Source organism: Euprymna scolopes, chromosome 32 (genome assembly GCF_053919585.1).
Source record: "Euprymna scolopes isolate OS-2025 chromosome 32, ASM5391958v1, whole genome shotgun sequence".
Classification (NCBI taxonomy): domain Eukaryota; kingdom Metazoa; phylum Mollusca; class Cephalopoda; order Sepiida; family Sepiolidae; genus Euprymna; species Euprymna scolopes.
Genome location: NC_136513.1, coordinates 49,725,304 through 49,750,498, shown reverse-complemented (window position 1 = coordinate 49,750,498; position 25,195 = coordinate 49,725,304). Strand labels below are relative to the sequence as shown.

At 35.4% G+C, this 25,195-nt stretch overlaps 2 protein-coding genes across 3 annotated transcripts in view; one reads left to right on the top strand and one right to left on the bottom strand.

Moving 5' to 3' along the window:
- LOC145256340 (UDP-glucuronosyltransferase 1A3-like) overlaps window positions 1-25,195 on the top strand; it is a 90,308-nt gene that overhangs the window by 29,809 nt on the left and 35,304 nt on the right. The window lies entirely within an intron of this gene.
- Window positions 1-25,195, bottom strand: part of LOC145256341 (UDP-glucuronosyltransferase 2A1-like) — an 81,094-nt gene that overhangs the window by 54,192 nt on the left and 1,707 nt on the right. Inside the window, exon 2 of one of the 2 annotated variants that reach the window (XM_080115124.1) lies at window positions 8,943-10,584. The exons of the other annotated variant lie outside the window; for it this stretch is intronic. Coding sequence (XP_079971250.1) covers window positions 9,039-10,559 — 1,521 coding nt within the window. The 5' untranslated portion in view covers window positions 10,560-10,584 and the 3' untranslated portion in view covers window positions 8,943-9,038. Of the gene's footprint in view, window positions 1-8,942; window positions 10,585-25,195 lie in introns of those variants that run through there. 2 annotated transcript variants of the gene reach the window in all.

The following is a 25,195-nucleotide window of genomic DNA, read 5'->3' as shown; positions in this document are numbered from 1 at the left end:
ATGACAAGTACTGACAATCTGTGTGTGTCAAGTTCGAATCCAGTTCGTTCCACCAATTCTAAATAGAAAGATATCAGATAAACGAATACCAAAAATAATCATCTGATCCATACGAAAATATAGTAATGATGTCCAACAACAACAACAACAAAAAAGACTTTCTCTTTTTTATTACGAAGTGCCTTCAATAAGTTTCCAGACTTCTTTTTTGTACACGCATTTAAATTTATTGTAGACACTTGAAAATTCACTATCTTATTGCTAGACATCTTATTTAATGACCGACTCATTTTTATGACTTTATGTTCAAATGAACAGCTACAGCAGGAATTGGACTACACCCTACTAAAGCCTGATTGTCACAGCTAGCGAATTTCAAATATGTAAATTTAAAAGAAAGATATGCAGTAAAATTTTGTTTTAAACGTGGAAAAAAATGCCATAAAAACGTAAATTGGCTCAGATAGCGTTTGAATCTACTTGCGTGAATCGAGCATCAGTTTTTGAGTGGCATAAGAGATTCAAGGAAGGCAGGGAATCTGTGAGTGATGATAAGAGGTGTGGGAGGAGTAAGGAAGTGAGAAAACTAGAGTTGATTGGCCAAATAAAGAATTTCACTGATAAGGACCACCGTGTGTCTACAGAAAGATTAAGTGCACAGTTTGATGTCAGTGTGGGAACTGTACACATAATTATTCACGAGGAACTGAAGATGCGAAAGATTTGCGCAATATTTGTCCAAAGGTGCAGTTCACAACTCCATTCATATCACAAACTATTTGACCAAGATGGGCATCAAGACAGTTCCAGTACACTTCCTATAGTCTAGCCCGTCGGGTTCCTGTGATTTTTGCTTACTTCATAAGTTTAAGGAAAACCTAACAGGCAGTCGTTATGAGACAAATGAGGAGATGAAAGCGGCTATGACATGCTCATACAAGACGATCTCCATGGATCTTTCTAGATGTTGTTAGAACAGTACAACAATGAAAACGTCCCAAAATTATTATGAAAATTGTCGAATTTTGGATTCAATCAGTTCGCCGTTTACTACGTCAAAAACCGCATTTAATTTTTGGCCGCCATCTTGGTTACTGATCTGAGCTACGCCGCCATCTTTGTTCAACACAATATCTCAGAACTTAAGAGGTTAACTACGCCACGGACCGCATTTGATTCTTGGTCGCCATCTTGGTTACTGATTTGAACTACGCCGCCATCTTTGTTCAACACAATGTCTCAAAACTTAACAGTGCATATTAAGTTTTTTGCGCATATCAAGTTTTTTTTGTGCATATCAAGTTTTTTTTTGTGCATATCATATAAGGGTCAACATAGAAAGAAATGGGACTTGGCAAGCGTATGGTTGTGGCATGACCGCCGTTGGGAGTGGTAGGGCTCCCCATTTGGGGGAGATTAAGTCTCCCGAAACACTGAAGAAGGTCGAGCAACTATGATTGTATTAATTGTTAAGCATTATTTTATGCCCGGGCAGTGGTGGCCAACCTTGCTGAAAGGAATAGTTAAGTTATGAATTTTATTATGTTTTTGTAAAACCGACGTATACATTTTATTGTTGGTGGAAAAGTAACAATTTGATGTCGTTTTAAGAACATAATGAACGTGGTTTTGTTTCTGGGGCCAGCCGAGAGGTCACGGGGGTCAATCTTCCTGTTCATGGTTCTGAAAACTGTGAGCGTTCGCAGAATCACCAGCACACACGCAGGAGATTGGGGATTCCCCCGGAGACGACGTAATCAGCGGTGATTGATTTAGGAGAACAACCTACCCTACCCTGATACCTTGTATATCAGCGAATGCCCGCACCAAAAATCAGTCAGTTGAAGCTGGGTCTTGAGAGAATCTAACACTAATGAAAGTGTCGTCGCCACACCTCCTTTTCACCGTCCATCGCTATCGCGAAAATCTAATTAAGATACAATAGTGTGTTTTGTTGGAACTGTACAACTGGACAATTGCATATATATTTTGTAAATTTGACTTGAATTAACTCGTAGAATAGAGATATCTGAGTTTGTCTTCTTTTGTGTGCTGAAACTCTATTCACTTCCAGCATGACACGGCATATCAACCCGAAGGTAAAATCGACACTGACAAACCGACCAACGACATCCCGCTGTGCTGAGAGACTTGCAGAGAACTCCTTGTGAAAGATGATCACGACACATATGTGATAAGGGATCGCTGAGGGTTCACACCTGTTGCCAGTGACCCGGAAAGGTCATATTTGGTGACTTGTGACAGTGACCACTTCACATGGCGGCTAAAGATGTCATTTCTATGCATATGTGAATATACATTTATTGGTTAAAGCCGATTAAATTTAAATGTTTTCTTATCCCTCTGACAATAGCTCAAACGGTAACGACTAAGACTGAAGCACTACATGTTTTGGCTTCATTTCTAGCCGATGGCCTCCAAGTCATATATTTTTTTTACTTTTGAAATCACTGCTATATATTGGGTACAATATAATAATCAATAGCGTATTGACTTTATAATAGTAAATACGAAATCTGTATAAATTAAAATATCATAATTAAGCATATTTTACGATTAGAAACGCCGAGCTGTCTGCTAGTAGTTGATAAGTTAGGTGTATTACATTATGGACCTTAGCATTTGCAAGGAATTTTAAAGCGTTTGTTTCGTGTATTCAAACGATTTTAGTTTTTTTTTTTTTTTTTTTTACACAGTGATCCCCACTTATCAAGGCCTGGTAGCCACTCATGGATAAGGGTTATTGCAAGTACATCACGTTAGTGAGGAGATTTGCTGAAGTGTTTACTTAAGGGGGCGGTTCATTAGGAATTTGTTAACATTGGACTTGAAGACATCCAAGTTGTAGTCCGGAGGGAAGCAGGCAGACGGAAGAGAGTTCCACAGGCGTGCAGTTCTAAGAAAGAAGCTTTGTTCATGGAATCCACGTTTTGATTTAGGCACAGATATAGAGTGGGGGAAATTTTTCACAGTGGATTCAGCTAGACGGGTGTTTTTCGTGAAAGATTGGCGAGGGGGGACCAGAGATTGGAGTTCAGACGAGCATCTGCCATGGAAATAACGATAAAACAAGGACAGGCTCGCAACGTCTCTTCTGTGGGAGAGAGGTTGTAGGGTAGAGAAAAGGGCGTCCCCCACTAAGCCACGAAGTCTATTTTGTACTCTGTCAAGGCAGGATAGGCTGTTTTTAGCAGCTCCTGCCCAGATATGGCAGCAGTATTCCATTCTTGGACATTGTTTTGTATTCGTTTGTAGGACATTATAGACTTATATTAAAAGCTAATTTCAAATGCAACGGGAAATACAGTCCGCATTTTTATAAACAAGCAATAACATATACAAACTCAATTTTATTCAACTAAACCAATTACTACTGCATACAACAACAATATTCACGCCGCATTATCCACATACGACTTCAAAAACAATAAATCCACATCACTCCATTAAAAATATACTCAAAAAAATATTAAAAAAAAAAACACTAGCATCTTTCAAGCCAGTTTTAGAACGATTAATCGGAATCAGAATCGGAATCAGGGATCAAAATATCGGAACTTTTTGGGGTATCGGAATCAGAAAAAATCTGTGCCTATTTTCCGATGCCAAAAACGATTCTCTTAATTGTCTTTTATTTGATTTTTTTTTGTTTTGTTTCCACTGTTGGTAGTAATGATAAAATATAAATGATTATTGCTTTTAAGCTATCAATAAAACTTAATTCTCTATATCAACCCCACAAGTGTATTTTTGACCTATGAGAAGATATCTGTACATTTCACATGTGTTTTCTACGATAACCAGGAAAAAATAACAACTCTATAGTTAAATACATAGAGATCTATAAGAATCGGAATCGGAATCGGTAATTATATCGGAATCAGAAATTTAGTACAGAATCGGTAATTGTATCGGAATCAGAAATTTAGTATGGAATCGGTAATTGTATGGGAATCGACAAAAATATTTGAATAGTCTTATCACTAGAATATGCAGAATCCTTTGTAGTTGCTGCAACAAAGCATCCATACATCAATAAACCTCAGCATCCCGACATCGGCAAGGGATTACTATTTGGCACTATGTCTACACGAGCACCATGTAGGGAGTTTTGTAACCAGATATTTTTGCATTACATTTAAGTTTCTGCACGTTAGTACAGTCAGGGAAGCAAGAGACCGGAAGAGAATTCCCTAATAATTTTCACTGAATTTCGGTGATTTTGTTTTTCCTGATAAATTTACAATACTTCAACAATGTGTTTAGATTCATATATTATCACCAAATAATGGCGGATTCATTTTGTATTTTATATTTATTTTTCTCTAAAGTCAATTTATTAGGAGAAAATTACGTGGAAAATTACAATCTCTCTAAAATATTACATGAAAAAAAAATAGATATAAAAACTTCATTTACAGAAGTTATCATAATTAAGTCAATAAACTTGCTATATGTACAGAATCTTATATTTATTTGATCGTTTAGTAAATTGGGTGAAATTCTAACATAACAGTGAATCAATATCAAATTTCAACGCAAACTAAGAGTCTATATTTAATTGTCATGTTACAGTAATGAATACATCCAAAAATTACGAAAAACGGTAACGTTGAAAAAAAGCATTAAAGAAAACTTTTTTGGACGAAAATTAGCGAAAATAAAATGTTTGGTTAAAAACACCGGAGAGTTCCGAGGGGAGGTAGATAGTGCGTCACTATTGCAAATTGTTTTGTAATAAATTAACAATAATAAATTAACAATAATAAATATGAATTGCTTGAATTGTTTTTAACATAACTGAGTTACTTCCTTTTTCTTTTTTCACGTTTTCACAAAACAATGTGGCAAGGGTTTTTTTTACGATTAAAATCGAAAACTCACGTTTCTTTTAAATAATACGGTAATATTTACATATTTCTGAAATGCGAATTAAGTAAATATCATTGCTTTTAGTTAAAACCAGCATGGGTGCCCAGCGTTGTCCGGGTGTTTGGAGGTGTATGCTGAGCAAAAAAAAGGTCATTTTTTTTAATTTTGCCCCCTATTATGACCTCTTAACATTTATTGTTTTAGGCTCAAATCAAGTTATTAAGTTAGATCCATGTCCAAGGAACCTATATGTAAAATTTCAAGTGTTGAGACCCAAAATTGGCAGAGGAGTTTGGTAGAGTTCTTAAAGGTCAAATCCTTGAACTTTTACCCGATAACAGCCAAATTTCTGGCCGAAAATTAATCATATCGATTTTCCCAAATCTCAGTACCTTGTATATCAAATTTCGAGTATGTGGACTAAAAATTGAGAGTTATTGCGTAGGGAAATGTACACAGACAGACAGACAGACAGACAGATAGATAGATAGATAGATAGATAGATAGATAGATAGATAGATAGATAGATTAAACAAAAATATATACGTATGCATAATATATATGAAAACAATTTTGTGTTTCCTGTAAGCTTTTTACGCAAATATTATGCAAGTATAAATCATGTAGAATATCTACATGAAAATAATTACACGTAATAGTTACCTAAAGATGATCATCCGATAAGAAAACCGAAAAAACTAATAGGGAGTTAATTAAAATTAATGTTTAAAAGAATATGCAAATTAGCTAGATCTTTTGATAGTGAATGCATTTCCACAACCCATATATAAGAAAATTAATTTTCTTTTTAAATAAATAGGAGAGAGGGTTTTTAATGTGAATATCCGTATTTCCACAACCCATATATAAGAAAATTTATTTTCTTTTTAAATAAATGAGAAAGAGGGGTTTTAATATGAATATCCGTATTTCCACAACCCATATATAAGAAAATTAATTTTCTTTTTAAATAAATAGGAGAGAGGGTTTTTAATGTGAATATCCGTATTTCCACAACCCATATATAAGAAAATTTATTTTCTTTTTAAATAAATGAGAAAGAGGGGTTTTAATATGAATATCCATACACACAAAAGAAGAACGAATTTATAGGAGTATAGAAGATTGACACAAAAAGTCAGTATATACCATTGTTTTTTTACATCGATATTTTTTCGAATTTCTCTATTATAGTGTAGTGTCAGAGCTAATTGTTATTGAATAAAGTTTATCATATTTTTTTTTTTTTTTACACAGTGATCACCACTTATCAAGGCCCGGAAGCCACTCAGGGGTAAGGGTTATTGCAAGTACATAACGTTAGTGAGGAGATTTTATGAAGTGTTTAATTAGGGGGGCGGTTCATTAGGAATTTGTTAACATTAGACTTGAAGACATCCAAGTTGTAGTCCGGAGGGAAGCAGGCAGACGGAACAGAGTTCAACAGGCGTGCAGTTATATGAAAGAAGCTTTGCTCATGAAATCCGCGTTTGGATTTAGGCACAGATATAGAGTGGGGGAAATTTTTCACAGTGGATTCAGCTAGACGGGTGTTTTTTGTGAATGATTGGCAAGGGGGACCAGGGATTGGAGTTCAGACGAGCACCTGCCATGAAAATAACGATAAAACAAGGACATGCTCGCAACGTCTCTTCTGTGGGAGAGGGGTTGCAGGGTAGAGAAAAGGGCATCCCCTACTAAACCACGAAGTCTATTTTGTACTCTGTCAAGGCAGGATAGGCTGTTTTTGGCAGCTCCTGCCCAGATATGGCAACAGTATTCCACCCTTGGCCGTACTTGGCTTTTATATAGATAGAGAATTGCATCAGTAGTGAGATATCTTCTGGAGCGGTAGAAGGATCCCACCATCTTTCCTGCGACCTTAGCAACAGACTTGATGTACGTGTTCCATTTCAGATCAGGAGTAAAGGTCAAACCCAGAAGCTTGTCAAAACACGGGGCCTCACCCAGACGAGAGCCATCCATCACAATTAATTCCAGCTGGGGATCAGAGCGTTGATGATGTAAGGATAGGAGTTTGGTTTTGGATGCATTAAAGGTAACTAGCCACATCTTCCCCCACTGAACCACGCGCTCGAGATCAGAGGAGAGAGAATTCGAGAGAACTTCGTCATTTACAGCCTTTGATGTGTTGCCGTAGATGGTCGTGTCATCAGAATAGATGTCAACGAATGATTTAAGTATGTGTTTAGGGGGGTCATTGATGTAGATCAGGAAGAGAGTTGGGCCCAGGATTGACCCCTGAGGGACTCCAGCATTTATATTGCAGGCCTCCGATTTTTGTCCATCTACCACTACTCTTATGAGCCTATCGGAGAGAAATGATTTAATGATTGAGAAAACATTTCCAGTTATACCGTAGCTGGAAATCTTGTGAAGTAGACCCTTATGCCATACTTTGTCAAAGGCCTTTGATATGTCAAGAGCAATTGCCCTAGAAAGGAAGCCTTTGTCAAGAGATTCACTAATCCTGTGGGATATAACCGTCAGCACATCTGCGGTAGATCTTGCAGAGCGGAAACCATATTGTGTGTCACTAAGAAGGTTATTCCTGCTGAGGTGGTTGACTATTTCTCTATTTAATATTGATTCCAGTAACTTACTCATAACACAGAGAAGACTTATTAGTCTGTACTGAGAGGGAGATGACTTATCACCTGAATTCTTAAATACAGGGCAAACTGATGAGGTCTTCCAGGGGGTCGGAAAGCACTTCTCCTTAAGGCAGCGCTTAAATAGTTTCGTAAGTATGGGAGCAAGTTCTGGTTGAAGCTTTTTTATCACTATAATTGGGATGCCATCAGGGCCAGTTGCTTTACTGGAATCTAGGTTTTTTATTAGCTTGGCGACCTCATGCACGGATATTTGTATGTTACCTAGCTTGTTCTGTGTTATAGGAGGAAATATGGGGAGTTGATGGCCTTCGTCGCATAGGGTAGAATTAGCTGCAAAGTTCTTTGCAAATAGTTTGGCCTTGTCTGACGCTGACGAGATAACCTCTGGTCCATTGATAATGGTTGGGATAGAACGCACACTTCTGTTCAGGATCCTATTTGTTATTTGCCAAAACTGGTGGGAACCAAGCCGCTGATCAGCTACCTTGGATTTAACAGACTGGGCATATAGCTCTCTTGCATTTTTTATTACTCCTTTACAGTGGTTGCTGGCAGTCCTGAAAGCAGCTTTAGTCTCAGTGCATCTATTACGTTGGTAGTTATGGAAAAAGTGATTTCTGTGCGCGATAGCAGCAGCACATTCTGGGGAGAACCATGGCTGGCTGTTAGGTTTTTGTTGGAATTTTTTAGATGGTATGAATTGGTCTATGCCTACAATTAACCATTCAGTCAGATCTGATACTATAGAGGACACTTCCTTTTTAAACATGGAGTGCAGAGGTAAATCAGATATGAATGTACGGAAGCTATCCCAGTCAGCCATAGAGTATCGGTATACAGTACGGTGGAGGGGTACGTCTGATGGCTTCTTACATTTCGTTTTTATCTTAACTGATACGACGGAGTGGTCGGAGGATCCTAAAGGAGAATGAACGGTACATGAACATAGCTCAGGGGAAGTTGAGAGAAAAAGGTCTAAGAGGCTTGCATATTGATTGGGTGTATCGGGCACATGGGTGGGTTCGCGAACAATCTGAGTGAGGTCATAAGCAATGGCAAAATCATGACAAAACCTCCCCTCATCATCTGTCTTATTTGAATGGGTCAGCCATTCCACGTTATGGACGTTGAAGTCACCACAGATGTGGATGTTAGCCGAGGGATGTGAAGACAGTATGTGGTCTATTTTCTCAGATATGTTTTTAAAGATAGTAACTCCGCTGTTGTGGGGCCTATAGAGGGCAAATATAAATGCAGTAGTATTAGCAAGTGCAACCCTGAATTGTTATGAAATACGTGTTTAATATTTTGTTATGAAATACGTGTTTAATATTTTGCAACCTTCTTTTGTGATTGCAAAGGAGGGAATTGAAAGTGCTACAACTATTTTTAAATAATAATAAAAAAACAAAGTTATAATATTGAAAAAGGTAATTCTTCATCATATGTATTACAATTTTGTGTTGTAGATAGGAAACTTCAGTGCTGAGAATTCTATTCCTAAAAGAGTTATTCGTTTTTTTCTTTCTTTTGCCAGCAAAATGAAACACATTTTCGCAAAATAAAGACAACAATGAAAATTCCAATGAAAACGGACGCAAATACAACCGCCAAAATATCCAACATGATATACTGATACAACGGCATATCCTGGCAATAAGACCTCATGAAACTGCCACCATATTTAATGACGTCATCAACTATGCGTGCTCCTCTCTCGGAAGGATTTTCAGGTCGAGACTTGAAAATGTCACTCACCATTTTGATGTTCTTTTTGTATTTCGGATTTAAGATAATTTCGTTTATATTTGAAACGAGATCTTCAACGGCGTAATTATTTAAGTCCATCGATAAACCAAAACCTTTGTCTACAATTCTTTTAGCGTTGTAGGGTTGATCTGCAAATACCGGGAAGCCCAACATAGGAACTGCATGATACAAACTTTCAAAACGTCCGCCATTGCCGCAGTGAGTGATGAACAGCCTCGTTTTCGGATGACCTAGTAAATCGTTTTGTGGCATCCATTTTGTAAGAAAAACATTTGATGAAGAATAACTTACGTTCGACCATTTCCAGACGACATCGTATTTAATTTTCTTAAAAGCCTCTCCCATTTTAACGAGATGTTCTTTGGGGAGAAAATGTATATTAGAACCAAATGAAACTATAACGATTCCATTTTTGGACGAATTAACAAATTCGCTCAATTTCCCTGTTAAGGGTTCTGCGGGCTTTGCAGCCATTCCTCCTAAATATTCCATATTTGGTAATGCCGGTGTTGCGTAATCTACCAAAAAATCAAGTTCTATGATATGCAAAGCAGCTTTGCGTCGAAGCTCATCAAAAGAGATTGCGGGTTTATTTGAAGCATAAGTTTTTACACTTTTTGAAGGAATACCTAAAGGAGTAGATAAAAAGTCTAAGAAATAATAATACGCGTTTTGGAATCTCTCTGTGAAGGACATGCGTTCGGAATAACTAGTTAATGTAAATGGAAACGCTGTATACACCCATGGTGATCGATGTATTGACGGCACGTTCATCGATCCCATGAATACAAATGGGATCGATAATTTATATGCAATTATTGCCAGGCAGTTGCTCATGAAAACACTATCGACAACAGCTAGTGTGGCGTTGACAGATTTCAACTCCTGAAACCATTTTTCGTTCAGCAGCAAAGTATCACAAACTTCTCCATTAGCTTTCATGACATCTTCAATGGTATTAGTCCTCTTTTCAGAAAAGTAGTTTATTGTAATCAGTATGAACTCCCTGACTTTATTTTTCTCGGGCATCCATAAAAAATGAACCCCTTCTGGCTTTTTCAGTTTCTCTGCCAGTTCATGAGTTGTTGGAATGTAAGAGTTATGTCCCCTTTTGCGGAGCTCTTTCGCCAATGAAATCATCGGATTTATATGGCTGAAATACGGTAGACTGAGGAAGAGTATGTTGTCGCATTTGGTTGGCTCGAACCTTGCGAGAAGAATAATGATTATTCCAGATAAAACAATTAAAAACATCCGCATTTTCCCAACTTTCTTTCAAGGATTCCTGAAATACAAAAGAGAAAATAATTCAGAATAATAAAAAATAAAACATTAGCAGAGAAGTGTTTTGAACATTAATTTATTTGAAGCGAAAAGGATGAGGACTGCCACTTCATATTTTTTGGATTACTCAGACGACTGTTCTCATATTTATTGCAGACTATTATTCTCATATTTATGAGTTGTTGTTTCACGACGTTTCGGCCAACTATTCCTCCGGCCTTCATCAGGTGGTAACCACGACAGATAGGAATTCCGAATCTCTTAAATGCATTCTCAGCAATTACTGCCATCTGTAGTTGTTGTCGTCTCGCCACTTTTTTGGCCAAGTAAGCCTCTGGCCGGCTTTGGGTAGGATTGAAACCGCTATCTTCAGACATTTCTCACCTGGAAATGTAGAGATTCAACATCTCTATCAACTGTGCCACGGCCCCGTTCTAATCTTGAGTTTTATTTTCATAACGTGTCGGTCGTTGTAACACCCGACCTTCTTCACGTGTATCTTGTCAAACTCGAACTCCAGTGGCTGAGTGTATATAAAGTACTTGGTAAAATTCAGTTGTAAGTTATACATTCTGAGGGTTGAAGTTTTAATTCTCAGTGTGTCCGATTTCAAGTTTGACGAGTTCGACAAGATACAGCTGAAGAAAGTCCAATGGTTACATCAACGAAAACGATGTGAAAATAACAATCAAGATGAGAATAACACCGTGAAATTTACTGAGTTCCACACAAAAAAAAAAACCGGAGAAGGTTGGAGGTCATATCGACCGAAACGTTGTGAAAATGACAATCAAGATGAAAACAGCAGCCCAAATAATTCAAATAATACAAATTAGAACTTAAAGGATACTATCTGTTCTGATGTCATAATACCATCCTCCCATGAATTATCTCCTTATTTGGGGATTAGTCTATCACATGTTCGATTATCATGATACAACCCTCTCACGAAATACTTCTCCCTTTAGATGGCAATATGGTATAGGTTTGTTTGTTATGAAACCATCCTCCTGGGCATTATCTCCACCTTGGAGCGGAGAAGATGTGTAGTATCTATTCTACTGCCATGAAATTATACGCCCAGTCATCATCTCCTTTCCGTTTTTTATGTGTGTGTGCGTTAGTGGGGGGGGGGGTAGTGCATTATTTGTTCTGTTGCAACATTCTCCCATAATTATCTTCTCCTTTGGAACAGCAGTTTATCATATATCGTTTGTCATGATACAATCCTCTTTTTTTGGCGTGGGGTGTGGTGTTAGTGAGGTCAATGTCCGTTATGAAAGCATTCTCCTAGGCATTACCTTCTCTTTTATTGAAGGGCTATTATAGTATCTGTTATGTTGTCATGAACGATCTTCTTAGCCATTACTTCCTTCTTAAGGGATAAAGTAGTAAATATTTGCTGTTCTACCAGGGATTACCTTCTCGTGTTTAAGGGTAGGAGGCTATGGTAATATCTGTTCAGTTGCTACTTTTATAATTGTGTTTTTTTCTAGTCTTAAAGTTAGGTAAGCACTTAAAAGAAATATGTATTTAACTTTATTTGATATAATGGACCACTTACAGAGAGTCACAAAATATTAGAAGTTAAATGGCTGGTTATGATGGAAGTTAAGTGGCTGGTTACTTTTAATGCATCCAAAACCAAGCTTCTATCTTTACATCATTGACGCTCTGATCCCCATCTGGCATCAATTGAAATGGATGGCTCTCGTCTTGGGGAGGCTCCATGTTTTGACAAGCTTCTGGTTTGACCTTTACTCCTGATCTGAAATGGAACACGTACATCAGGTCTGTTTCCAAGGACACTGGGAAAATGGTGGGATCCTTCTACCGCTCCAGAAGATATCTCACTACTGATGCAATTCTCTATCTGTATAAAAGCCAAGTACATCAAAGGATGGAGTACTCCTGCCACATCTGGGTAGGAGCTGCTAAAAACAGCCTATCCTGCCTTGACAGAGTACAAAATAGACTTTGTGGCTTAGTGGGGGGATGCCCTTTTCTCTTTCCTGCAGCCTCTCTCCCACAGAAGAGGCGTTGCGAGCCTGTCCTTGTTTTATCGTTATTTCCATGGCAAGTGCTCGTTTGAGCTCCAATCTCTGGTCCCTTCCTCGCCAATCTTTCATGGAAAACACCCGTCTATCTGAAACTACTGTCATTAATTTTCCTCACTTTTTATCTGTGCCTAAATCCAAACATAGATTTCATGAGCAGAGCTTCTTTCTTAGAAGTGCACGACTGTGGAACTCTCTTCCATTTGCCTGTTTCCCACCTGACTACAACTTGGATGTCTTCAAGTCCAACATTCCTGACAAACCGCTCTCTTAAGTAAGACACTCTATCAAATATCCAATACTAATGATTACTACGATACTATCCCATTGATTACTGTACACGCAATAACCCTTATCCCCGAGTGGCTTCTGGGCCTTGATAAGTGGTGACCTCCATGTTAAAAAAAAAAGAAAAAAATACTTGGAAAGTCACTGACCGGAAGTCAGGGAACTTTTTATGTGGCCCTTAATTTGAGAGAGAAAACTTCAGTAGGTATAAGGGATTACTGATTAAGAAACTAGATTAAAAAAGAGCAGTCTCCTGTTTGGTGGTGGCGAGATTAAAGGGTATTGTCTATGTGTGGTACGATATCTTCACGAACCCGAGTTGGCCGATGGTTTCGTGATTACCACATACGTTGACTGGTCTTTCTCTGTTTCCTTCCACGCCCACGTTGCTTTAAGATCCGTAGAAAGAAGAGATGAGTATGGCCCAGTCGACGAAGGTTGAATTTGTTGCTGGAGGGAAGAAAAGTTGCCAAGCAATCAAAGAAAAATGTCTGAAAGCGTTTGTTATAAACAATAACAACGTTTATTAACACAATCTTCAAACACCACGCAATGGGAGTGATTGTGGTTGACTGGCGGAATAAAGTTTTCTTAGAAACTCTTGACTGCAATTAAGCAGCGTTGATGAAGAATGGCAACGGATTTGGTTCTTTAAGCGGCGGCAAAAAAATGAACCAACTCGATTTTTCGCTTTGGGTATCCTCTATTTGTTGGCCCGAATACTTGAACAATCAGTGTCTGATTGGCCAGCCAATGGGGATTGCCGACTAATAGCTATCGTCGTAACAATCACTCGGGTTAGCCTTTGATTGGTTTTAGATAATCGGCCAATTAGTTGCAATCATTGGGAGGGGCTATACGGAGCAATTCTGTGATTAGTTGATGAATAATGTATAGCCGCCCAGTCCTTGTGCCAAGCTTGTACTCAATTCCAAGTTAGGCCGACCCAAAAATGATTGCCAACTTAAAAATATATTTATTGTTTATAATTTGATAAATTATGATTTTTCAGCAGGTGCAAACATCTGCACTTTGTTTTTGTTTTATCTGTCATTCCCAATTTCTTTGCACTTAAAATGTCGGACTTCCAAACCGAATTAATTTTATAATTTGTTTATAATTTTGAAAGGTCAATACACCTACAGATGGTTTTTGTTTTATTGACAGATTTATAGGTCAAATCCTGTTCTTGCTAAGGTCGCCATCTCTTTGCACTCAATGACAGTTTATTACACTTGGTTCTTAAAAAATGTTGGCTACCTTAACAAATTTTATACTGTTCAATAAAACAATTAATATTATAATTTAATTAATTATTGTTTAATTAACTTCGCCAGTCAACCTTTTGACACTTAATTAAAAGTGTCATATATGAACAGAAGAAAGTGCTATCACTATGGACAAAGAGACAAACCTATAAAGAACATATTAAGTGAATACAATAAATTTTGCTGAAAGGAGAAATGAATGAGCTAGGAAGTTGGTCCATTGGGAACGAATACACTTTAATAAACCGGGCCACTATTAGGAATAACATAAATATATTGGGTTGGCAACTAAGTTCTTGCCGATTTTTAAATATATTGTGTTTTGAAAATTTATTTGTTATATTTTGTTTTTCGTATCAAAATCAAATGATTTCTACTAAAAAGAATATTGAGAATCGTGTTGAATCGTGTTGAATCTTGTTGAATCGTGTTGAATCTTGTTGAATCGTGTTGAATCTTGTTGAATCTTGTTGAATCGTGTTGAATCTTGTTGAATCGTGTTGAATCGTGTTGAATCGTGTTGAATCGTGTTGAATCGTGTTGAATCTTGTTGAATCGTGTTGAACGTTGGGAAAAAGTTGTGAACATGAATGAAGAACACATCATTGTTTAAAAAGTTGTTAGTTCTTATTTTACTTTTAAAAATGCAGATTTAAAAAACGCCACGAACTTAGTTACCAACCTAACAGAACACAGAAATCTAAATGCAAAAACTTATCTAAGCAACAAGACAGCACGCGGAATTAGAGTTAGGGTTAGGGTTAACAATAAAAAAGTGGGAGTGGGTAGAAATGTAAAACATTTGAATTATTCGGACTACTGTTCTCGTCGGGAACGTTTCTATCGAACTGGGACATCTTTTATTTAATTACAGGGATAGCACGCTTTCGTTCCGGGTAGAAGTCTTATGCAATTTGCAATTCTATTCTCCATTCAGCCCATATTAAGGACTGATATTTAACCTCGAGTTGAGTGTCACTTTCAACTGACTTTTACTTAAGACTTTATCCGTTATGCCATCGGCCCTTGCAGACAACTCAAATTGGGATCCTTAAACCTATTCTTATTTCTTATCACTATAGTTCTCACTCTCTCTTCTCTCTCTCCCTCTCTCTCTCTCTCTCTCTCTCTCTCTCTCTCTCTCTCTCTATATATATATATATATATATATATATATATATATATATATATATCGATGCAGAAACATAATGAACATGACTGTGATACCAGGAGTACTAGAAACAGCTCTGACAAACAAAAAAAGAAATTGTAAGAAAAGGATATATCGCCACCCAACAAATATGGTGCAGATGACAAAAAATAAACATATTAAGGAAAACCCTTGAGTAGGGAAACCAACTCATATAAGCAGGTAATGCTTACCAATCAGAGATCAACTGATATATAATAACAACTAAACAGGAAACTGAAACCACCAAACTAGAATAAAAAGGACACGCATGTATAAGTAGTGGGCCTGGCATCTGTTGGGCGCACACATATGATCAGAAAATGTGCATGGAAAGACTGAAGGGTGAGAGTAACATTCAGACCTCCATTGGAAGGGCATAGGGAGTACTGAAATCATAAAATGGTTTATTGTAATTTAAATATCAGGGAGACATAAATGATGAATTACTGGTGAAAAATGCAAAGTGATTTTTCGATGATATTAAAGAAGCAGACACTACTGAAAATCTTAGGAGACATGCTATCATTCAGATTTCAGAGAAATCCATCTATTGTTCCTAGTGAGCAATCACTGATAGTGACTCGTGTGAGAAGTCTTAGTAAATGAGGGCAATAATAACAAAGAAATGTATATTCAACCTCAAGAAAAACGAGGAGAAAATATTCACTCGGAATGTTATCTTTTGACCACAGATCTGATGTTACCCTAACTTATAAAAAAAAAAGAAGAAAATAGCTGGTAGGATGCTAAGCATTATAAACGACCACGTATCCCCCCCTCAAGTGAAAATAGTGTAATGTCTTCGAGAATAGTAACATGTTGACAGAACAGATACTACACAATACACCAAAGGAAGATTTAATTTGTGAAAGGATGAACTAATTACAACAAAATAGAAATAATAATGATAATAATAATAATAATAATAATAATAATGATAATAATAATAATAATAATAATAATAATAATAATAATGATAATAATAATAATAATAATAATGATAATAGTAATAATAATGATAATGATAATAATAATAATAATGATAATAATAATAATAATAATGATAATAATAATAATAATAATAATGATAATAATGATAATAACAATGATAATAATGATAATAATAATAATAATGATGATAATAATAATAATGATAATAATAATGATAATAATAATAATGATAATAATAATAATAATAATAATAATAATAATAAATAATAATAATAATAAATAATAATAATAATGATAATAATAATAATAATTAATAATAATGATAATAATAATAATAATAATAATGATAATAATAATAATAATTAATAATAATGATAATAATAATAATAATAATAATAATGATAATAATAATAATGATAATAATAATAATAATAATAATAATAAATAATAATAATAATAAATAATAATAATGATAATAATAATAATGATAATAATAATAATAATTAATAATAATGATAATAATAATAATAATAATAATGATAATAATAATAATAATAATAATAATAATAATAATAATAATAAATAATAATAATAATAATAAGAAGAAGAAGAAGAAGAAGAAGAAGTCAAAGACAAAACATTACATTATATAAGTGCTCTATCCCTTGCCCCACCCCTCCCATTGTCCCTTCGCCGCCATCCTCCCTAAAATAAAGTTATGCCAAATAGCCGAGAAGGGTCAAAGAGGATGGAGAGACCGAGTAGAACGTGCTGACCAGACCTCTGCTGGACAAGTGCAAAGAGAAATGGGATCTTGGGGAGGATTATTTCCACTCAAATTCAAATGGAGACCAATGGCCGCTGCCAGCGACAAATCAATGGCAAATGGTTGTTGCAATAACGCAAATTCATTTGCAAATATTATCAAAAGAGGTGGAGAGTACTGGAAATCTGAGGAGACTTGTTGTCACTCAGCTTTCAGGGAACACCAAAGGTTATTTTCAAGGATATATTTTTGATGACCTGTGTGAAAGCTCCTTATTGGCAAATAATAATAATAATAATAATAGTAATAATAATAATAATAATAATAATAATAATAATAATAATAATAATAATAATAACAAAAACAGTAACAACAAAATTTAAAAAATTATATTAACAATAATCATAATAATAACAATAATAACATAATAATAATATATAATAACAATAATAATAAATAATAATAATAATAATAATAATAATTATTATTATTATTATTATTATTATTATCATTTATCATTGTTGTTATTATTATTATAACATAATGATAATAATAAAAATAATAATTATAATAATAAATAATAACAATAAAAATAATAACAATAATAATAAATAATAATAAAATAAAAACAATTATAATAACAATTACAATAATAATAATAATAATAATAATAATAATAATAATAATAATGCCAACAATTATAATTATACTAATAATAATAAAATAACGATAATAATAATAACTATAATAATAAAATAATATTAATAGATAATAATTAGTAATAATGATAATAATTTTATAAATAATAAATAATAATAATAACCAATGATAAATAATGATAATAATAATAACAATAATAAGAAATAAATGATAATAATAATGATAAATAACAAAAATAATAATAAATTAATAATAATAAATTAATAATAATAATAAATAATAAATGATATAGTAATAATGATAAATAAAAATAATAAATAATTAGTAATAATAATAATAATTATAATAATAATAATAATAATACAAGGGTCGTTCCAAAAGTATGACCTCCTATTTTTAACTCTAAAACTAAAATGTTGAAGAGCTATAAAGATGGGAGTGGTACCATTAAAACAGGAAGCATTTTGTGCTCCAGAATTTATTTTCCTGCATATACTCCACCATTTTCTATGCACTTTTGCCCGTGATAGAACGATATATATTAACTGAGTTCCTATCAACCTCATCATCAGCTTCATATATGTTCAATAGACGTCAATGAATGCTGTTCGTTTAAATTTTTTTCTGCACCGAGGAATGCAATGACGCATCTATCATGACAGGGTTTGCTTTCTTAAAGTCTGTCACCGTCAAGATCTTCAACAGAGAGATGAAATTTTCAAGTCATGAATGCATAAGTTCAATTATCATAATAATACAGTTTACAATCACCTCTCATCTATTGAGCAAAATAAAAAATAGGAGGCATTACCTTTGGAACATCCCTACTACTGCTACTGCTGCTGCTACTACTACTACTACTACTACTACTACTACTACTACTACTACTAATAATAATAATCAGAGAGATAGCTGAGAAGATACAATGGATAACAATAATGACAACTGCAGAAATATTAAGGAAAACCTTTGAATGTTTTTGAATATCATTAGAATAATATATGATTATTGTTTGAATGCTGGGAGTAGTAATTTCGACTTGCAGTGATTTCACACTGAAGAAAGAAGTCAGCAAAACGTTACGTAAAAAGAGAACATTAGAAAGAAACAGGGGAAAACAAGATTATTATCTATCGACAGTTGCTCGATTGACGGAATAAATTAAAGATTGTCCCTTACAATGTAATTTTATTTTTCGTATTGAACTATGTAGCACAATATTACTTTCTGGGTTTTTATTAGCACTTATCAATATATCTCATTTGGATCAGTTTTATATTCAAACTACAATAGACACTATTATTATAGAAATGTTAATAAACTCATATTTGCTGTGTTCATTCTTTTTTTTTTTTTTTTGTATGAAAAATACTAATTTTTGGAGTTATTCAGAAAAAGGATCACTTTTATCAAAACATATTTGTTGATCAAATTTTTTTTTTTTTTTTTGACACTGGCCGAAGGGATCCACACCTCGAAGATGTAACTTTAGCTAAGTACATTTTTATGCTCACTTTTTTTAAAAAAAGTCAATCAAATCTAACCCTCTTTTTTCGTGTGTGCTCATATCATTCTATGTAGTTTTATTTTATTTTTATTTCTCAGACACATCTTAACTATTCTTAATTCACTTATTTTAAAACAATTTCCTGACTAAATTTTTTCTTTTTTTTTTACCATATCACATCGAGGTAGTAGTGGGGAGGGGAAATTCCTATAAATTAGCTTATTTAGATGACAGAAGAACTTTATTTAAGTACGATACTTAATATTAACAGCCATGGTAAGACACACAAAAAAAATAAATAAATAAAAAAAATTTAAAAATTTAATAAATAAGAAAGTGCCCCCAACCTCTCACACATTGCGATCTCCTTTCTGGAGACCTATTCCGGGTGTGTTTTCCTAGTTATAAAGTCTATGCTTTTGATCCGTTACTTCATCGGAACACCAGGAAGAGGGGCCCTATTAGTCAGCCATGACTTTTATCGTGAATATTTATCTTGTTTTCTTATTTATCTTTTTGTCAAATATACTATTATTAACCAATATTTTTCTTATATTAAACGAGAGAAAAAAAAAGTCTCCCACGAAATTGAACATTTCCCAAATTATATTTGCATATTATCTGAACTCAAAACACGCGGCTTTTTTTTTTTTTTTTCTAAAGTATGCATTACTTCGAGCTAGTTAATACGTAACTCTAAAGGTATTACTTCTTAACCAGATTTTTTTTTTAAACGAGTTAAAAATAACCAGACTTTCCAATTTGATAAATGTTCCATTATAGTATTTATTATGGGGTGGAGCTGGAACGGTCGAACATTCTGGCATGAGGTCTTCAAGCCGTGTGTATTTAAAATTCGACTCGAAAAAATGAAAGCTTAGGCAAGAGAGAATTCTGAACCTAACAGAAGCGAGGATTTTTTTTCTACTGTATAAGATAGAAGAACTTTATTAAGTAGTATACTTAATATCTGCAATTACCATATGCTTGCTTGTATTAATAAAGTGACCTCCATGATATCCATACCAAACCACTGAACATAGCTTATAATTTAACTTTCACTATATTTGTAACTGAAATATACATTATCTTAGCTGTGATACTAAGGCTATTTTTCTGAGTAGATGCAATGCTCTGTGCTTGATCTTAATGTCTGCCTATAAATACAGAATACGAATTCCGAATCACCATGAACTAGTTGTTCTTCTTATAACTGAAAAAAAAAAACACCTAACGGCTAGCTACGATATCCCAATATACATTTTACCTCCAAGACGACTTCCTCTGTCTAACCTGCATGCAAAAAAAAAAAAAAATTTTTATTCAAACTAAATCTTACCTGAAACTCTAATCCTAATGGAGATCTACTGTTATTTGTAAGTAAATAACCCTTGTCTCTTGAACGCTAACAATCTGCTCCTTCCCACCAAGCCGCTACTTAACTCCTATATTGCACAGCATTTGTAGTGGAATCTTTAACTTCCAGCCCCTAACCCTCACATGCTAACTGCTTAGTCATCACTAAACATCTATATATTTATACCTCTTAGACATGCATTAGAGTTCATTCCTATTCAGTTAGGTATTTAACAGCCAAAGTATGTATTCGAAAGCAAAGCGATCTGCATTACATAACTATGTCTCCTCCTAGATTGTTTTGCAACGATTAATATGAAACTGAACCGATACTCCTTGTTATGCTAAATGTCCATGACTCTTCCTTCAAAGCTGAAATTATCTTCCCTCAATAATAGAAACACACTTTATACCTACAACTTCAACTTTATTCGCATCTACTGAAAACCTGCCCATATACGTAATTATACATGACCTAAAAAACCTAATACCTAATTATACATGACTCAACACTTACTGTTTTATCCATACTATATTGCACTCACATCTCAACCCTCCTGTCATCTAAAATATAGTTTGGGCACAACTCGTAGTTCAATTCTTAATACCTACTCATACTGTAATGTTATCCTAGACCTAAGCTAACATGAATAAAATAAAAAAAATATAAAGGGAGAGACCCAAACTACATTATCTCCTTTCTAACAAGCCTTCTTACAATCATAGTTGCTTACACTGCATGAACTCTACTCCCCCCCTTTATCCAGTAACAATGAAATAGCAATGTCCCTAAATCACTTTGAGGAGTGTAACTATTCAGCAGATATATAACGTCTACAAACTAACCCAGTAACATTAGATTAATTAACCACGCGGGGTTGCAGAAATACCTGGATTAGAACCCAGGCATGGAGCAAACCCTCTCAGTGCTGACGGACCCAGTAGATCTTCCCAGATCATCCGTCTAGGAGAAGGAAAACTCCGAAACTAAACCAAAGGAGAGGGAGGCCTCTTCAGTCTTGGATGACAACCTTCCTCGAGCTGGTGACTCAAACAAATTACCGGTTTGCAAACCTAAACTGCTTAAGGAGTAGATAGGCTCTGTCTATCGCCCAGCTTCCATACTCCTTCTTTGCCTATTAGTCAGGCACAGAGACACTATCACAGTGATTCGACAGAAACACTCAGTGGTAGATCTTGTTTCTTGTCTAGGGCAATGAACGCCATTTTCCCCACTCCCGACACACCCCACCCTTAAAACTGGGCACTTGAGAGTGCTTGAGTACAATATATGCCTGAGCAATTAGATTGGGTTGACCTTCCTCTGATGGGTTGAGGGTACCAGATTGACAGTTCCTGGCTGCTGTTTCCGACTGGTAGTACAGGTGCTCTAACTCTTTGGTAGCGCTTAGAGCGGCTGCTTCATCAACAGTTGTAAAATATCGGGATGTTTGTAGTGCCATGTCGCGCATGGAAAGGTACCCTGCACTCATCCCCGGTGGGCTTTCCTGAGGCCACAATCCTAGTTGAAGAAAAGTCAGCTGATGGTCTACTTGTGATGCATGTCTGATGCTCTGCATAACCTCTTGTTCAGCTTCCCCTTACCTAAACGGAAACTCTTTAAAAAATATGATGACAGTACAATCTAAAAATAAGCTTAAACCAGGCTTAGGGTCAAACAAATCCAACATGCCTCCTCCCTTAAGGCTTGCATTCACAAATATCCGTGGGCTTAGAACTAATTTAGCTGATGTTGAAGCATTTCTCCTAACAAATACCCCGGATATCTTAGCACTAAGTGAGACTAACCTACACTCCTCCATCCCTTCTAACCACTTTAATATGCCTGGATATCTCCCATTCTGCCGTAAGGAGTTTGACAGACACATGCATGGACTTGGAGTTTACATTTGTAATACCCTTCTCTTGAGTAGAGAAACAAACCTAGAATCGGATGATCAAACCTTTATGTGCTTTAGACTAAACATACAACACAACATTAGCCACTTTTGCATTTTCTACCGCTCTCCTTCGACCCAGGACTGCACCATAATAAACAAAGTCTCTGACAGCATAGACACAGCACTCTCCCTCGACACTAGCGCACAAGTACATGTATTTGGTGACTTTAATGTCCACCACAAAAACTGGCTTGGATTCTCTACTTACACAGATGCAGCAGGCAGCACAACTCATAGCTTCTCTATATCTCATTCCCTATCAAAAATTGTTACGTTTTCAACCCGTTTCCCTGACCAGGAAGAACAACACACATCACTTCTAGATCTGTTTTTGACCACAGTTCCCGATGATTGTATAACGAATGCCGACAGCCCAATTGGGAACGCTGATCATGCAGTGATAATGGTTGAAATCGCCCTAAGCTCTAGACCCAAAACTGAAGAGCCAGTGCTCAAAACAACAAGATATTATAAAAAGGCTGACTGGGTAGCCATCAGAGATCTTATCAGAGATGCCCTAGAGGGAAATATTTTTTCTCTTCCTGCTGAACAGTGTGCAACCGAGACCACTGAATGGTTCAAAACTGCAATCGAAGCACATGTTCCCATGCGGAAATTTTATAGCAAGCCCACTCTCCCCAATGGTTTATTTCGACTTGCGCAACTGCTATTGCTCAAAGGCAGCATGCATACCGCAGATTTAACCGACATAAGTCCACTTCAAACAGACAGAAGTGCATAGAAGCTAGAAGTAACGTTAAGAAAGAAATAGCGACAGCTAAGAGAGAATTTATGGAAACCACTAAAAAACACATCAAAGCACAAAAACTAGGAACTCGTGACTTCTGGAAAATCTACAACAGTGTAGTAAAATGGGCAATCAACAATTCTCCCACTAACCAACAATCACGAGGTTGTTTTCTCAGTAACCGAGAAGGCTAACATGCTTGCCAGTCGGTTTGCCTCAAACTCCACACTGGACCCTTCCAACCACCCCCTACCTGAATTTCCTATGCGAACAGACGCCACGCTAGACGATCTGAAAATCACCCCTGCTCAGGTGCATGCTATCATAAAAAACCTTGACATGTCAAAAGCATGTGGACCCGATCTCATTCCAGCTGCCATATTAAAAAAGTGCTCAGCCGAAGTTGCTCCAGTTCTCTACAAACTCTACAACAAATGCCTTAATGAATCTTGCTTTCCGGGCTGTTGGAAAACTGCTTCTGTGATAACAGTATTCAAGAATTCTGGCGAAAGAACTGACCCATTAAATTATCACCCCATTAGCATCCTCCCACTTTTCGCCAAAATATTTGAGACCATAATTAACCATGCTCTAGTCCACCACCTTACAGATGCTAAACTTCTGACTGACCAACAATATGGATTTAGACAAGCCTGTTCCACAGCAGACATCCTAACTGTAATCCCTGAACATATATACTATTCACTGGACAAAGCGGGGGAGAGCAGAGCAGTGGCTCTAGATATATCTAAGGCTTTTGACAGGGTATGGCATGATCTCCTCAGGAAAATTAGATCATATTGTGTCACTGATAGAATACTTAACATAATTAAATCCTTCTTAAATAAGAGAAAAATCCAGGTTGTCCTCGACGGTCGTACATCTAAACAATATGATATAAATGCGGGAGTGCCTCAGGGGTCTATCCTTGGACCTCTACTGTTCCTGATATTCATAAATGACCTCCCTGACAAAATTGCCTCTGAGATGGGTATATATGCTGATGACACCACACTCTATAACAGGCACGACAGGAAAATAAATGAACACATATCTAAAGAAATGGCAGAAACACTAGAAGATGACCTCCAATCTGTAGTGGAATTGGGACAAAAATGGATGGTTACGTTCAATGCCGCCAAGACTAAACTAGTTTCATTCAATAATTACAAGAAACCTTCTCTACCACCTATAGCAATGGCCAACGACTCTTTATCTGAGAGTACATCTTTCAAACTCCTTGGCCTAACGTTTATAGGAAACATGAGTTGGAACAATTAAATTGAAAACATTGTCAGAGCCGCTGCAAGGAAGGTGGGCTCTCTCTACCGTGCTAGAAAACTACTAACGCCCGAAAGTATCGTGTACCTCTATAAGGCCACCATTCGTCCATGTATGGAGTATTGTTGTCATATTTGTACTTTTATACATTTTACAAAGTAAGGTATTACATTTTTATACCTTACTTTGTAAAATTTATAAAAATGCACTTTGAAGATAAATAAATTTCAAATTGAATCTTGTACCTTTATTTTTAAAGCTTATAGTAAAAACATTTTGTTTAACAATTTTCATGCCTTGGATGAAATGCTTTTCTAACTTGTATACATATATATGCATATATATATATATATATATATATATATATATATATATATATATATATATATATATATGCGCTACGAAACGGATTCACTGATTGATATAATAATTAAGTGATTGTGCGCTACGAAACAGATACTGTCAAGAATTGTAAATGTCAATTGAATTAAAGCAATAAATAAGATGGTCAACACTATGAATTTTGGAATATAGTTTTTTTTATCATTTATTCACTAAATTGTTCTTTAATTATATT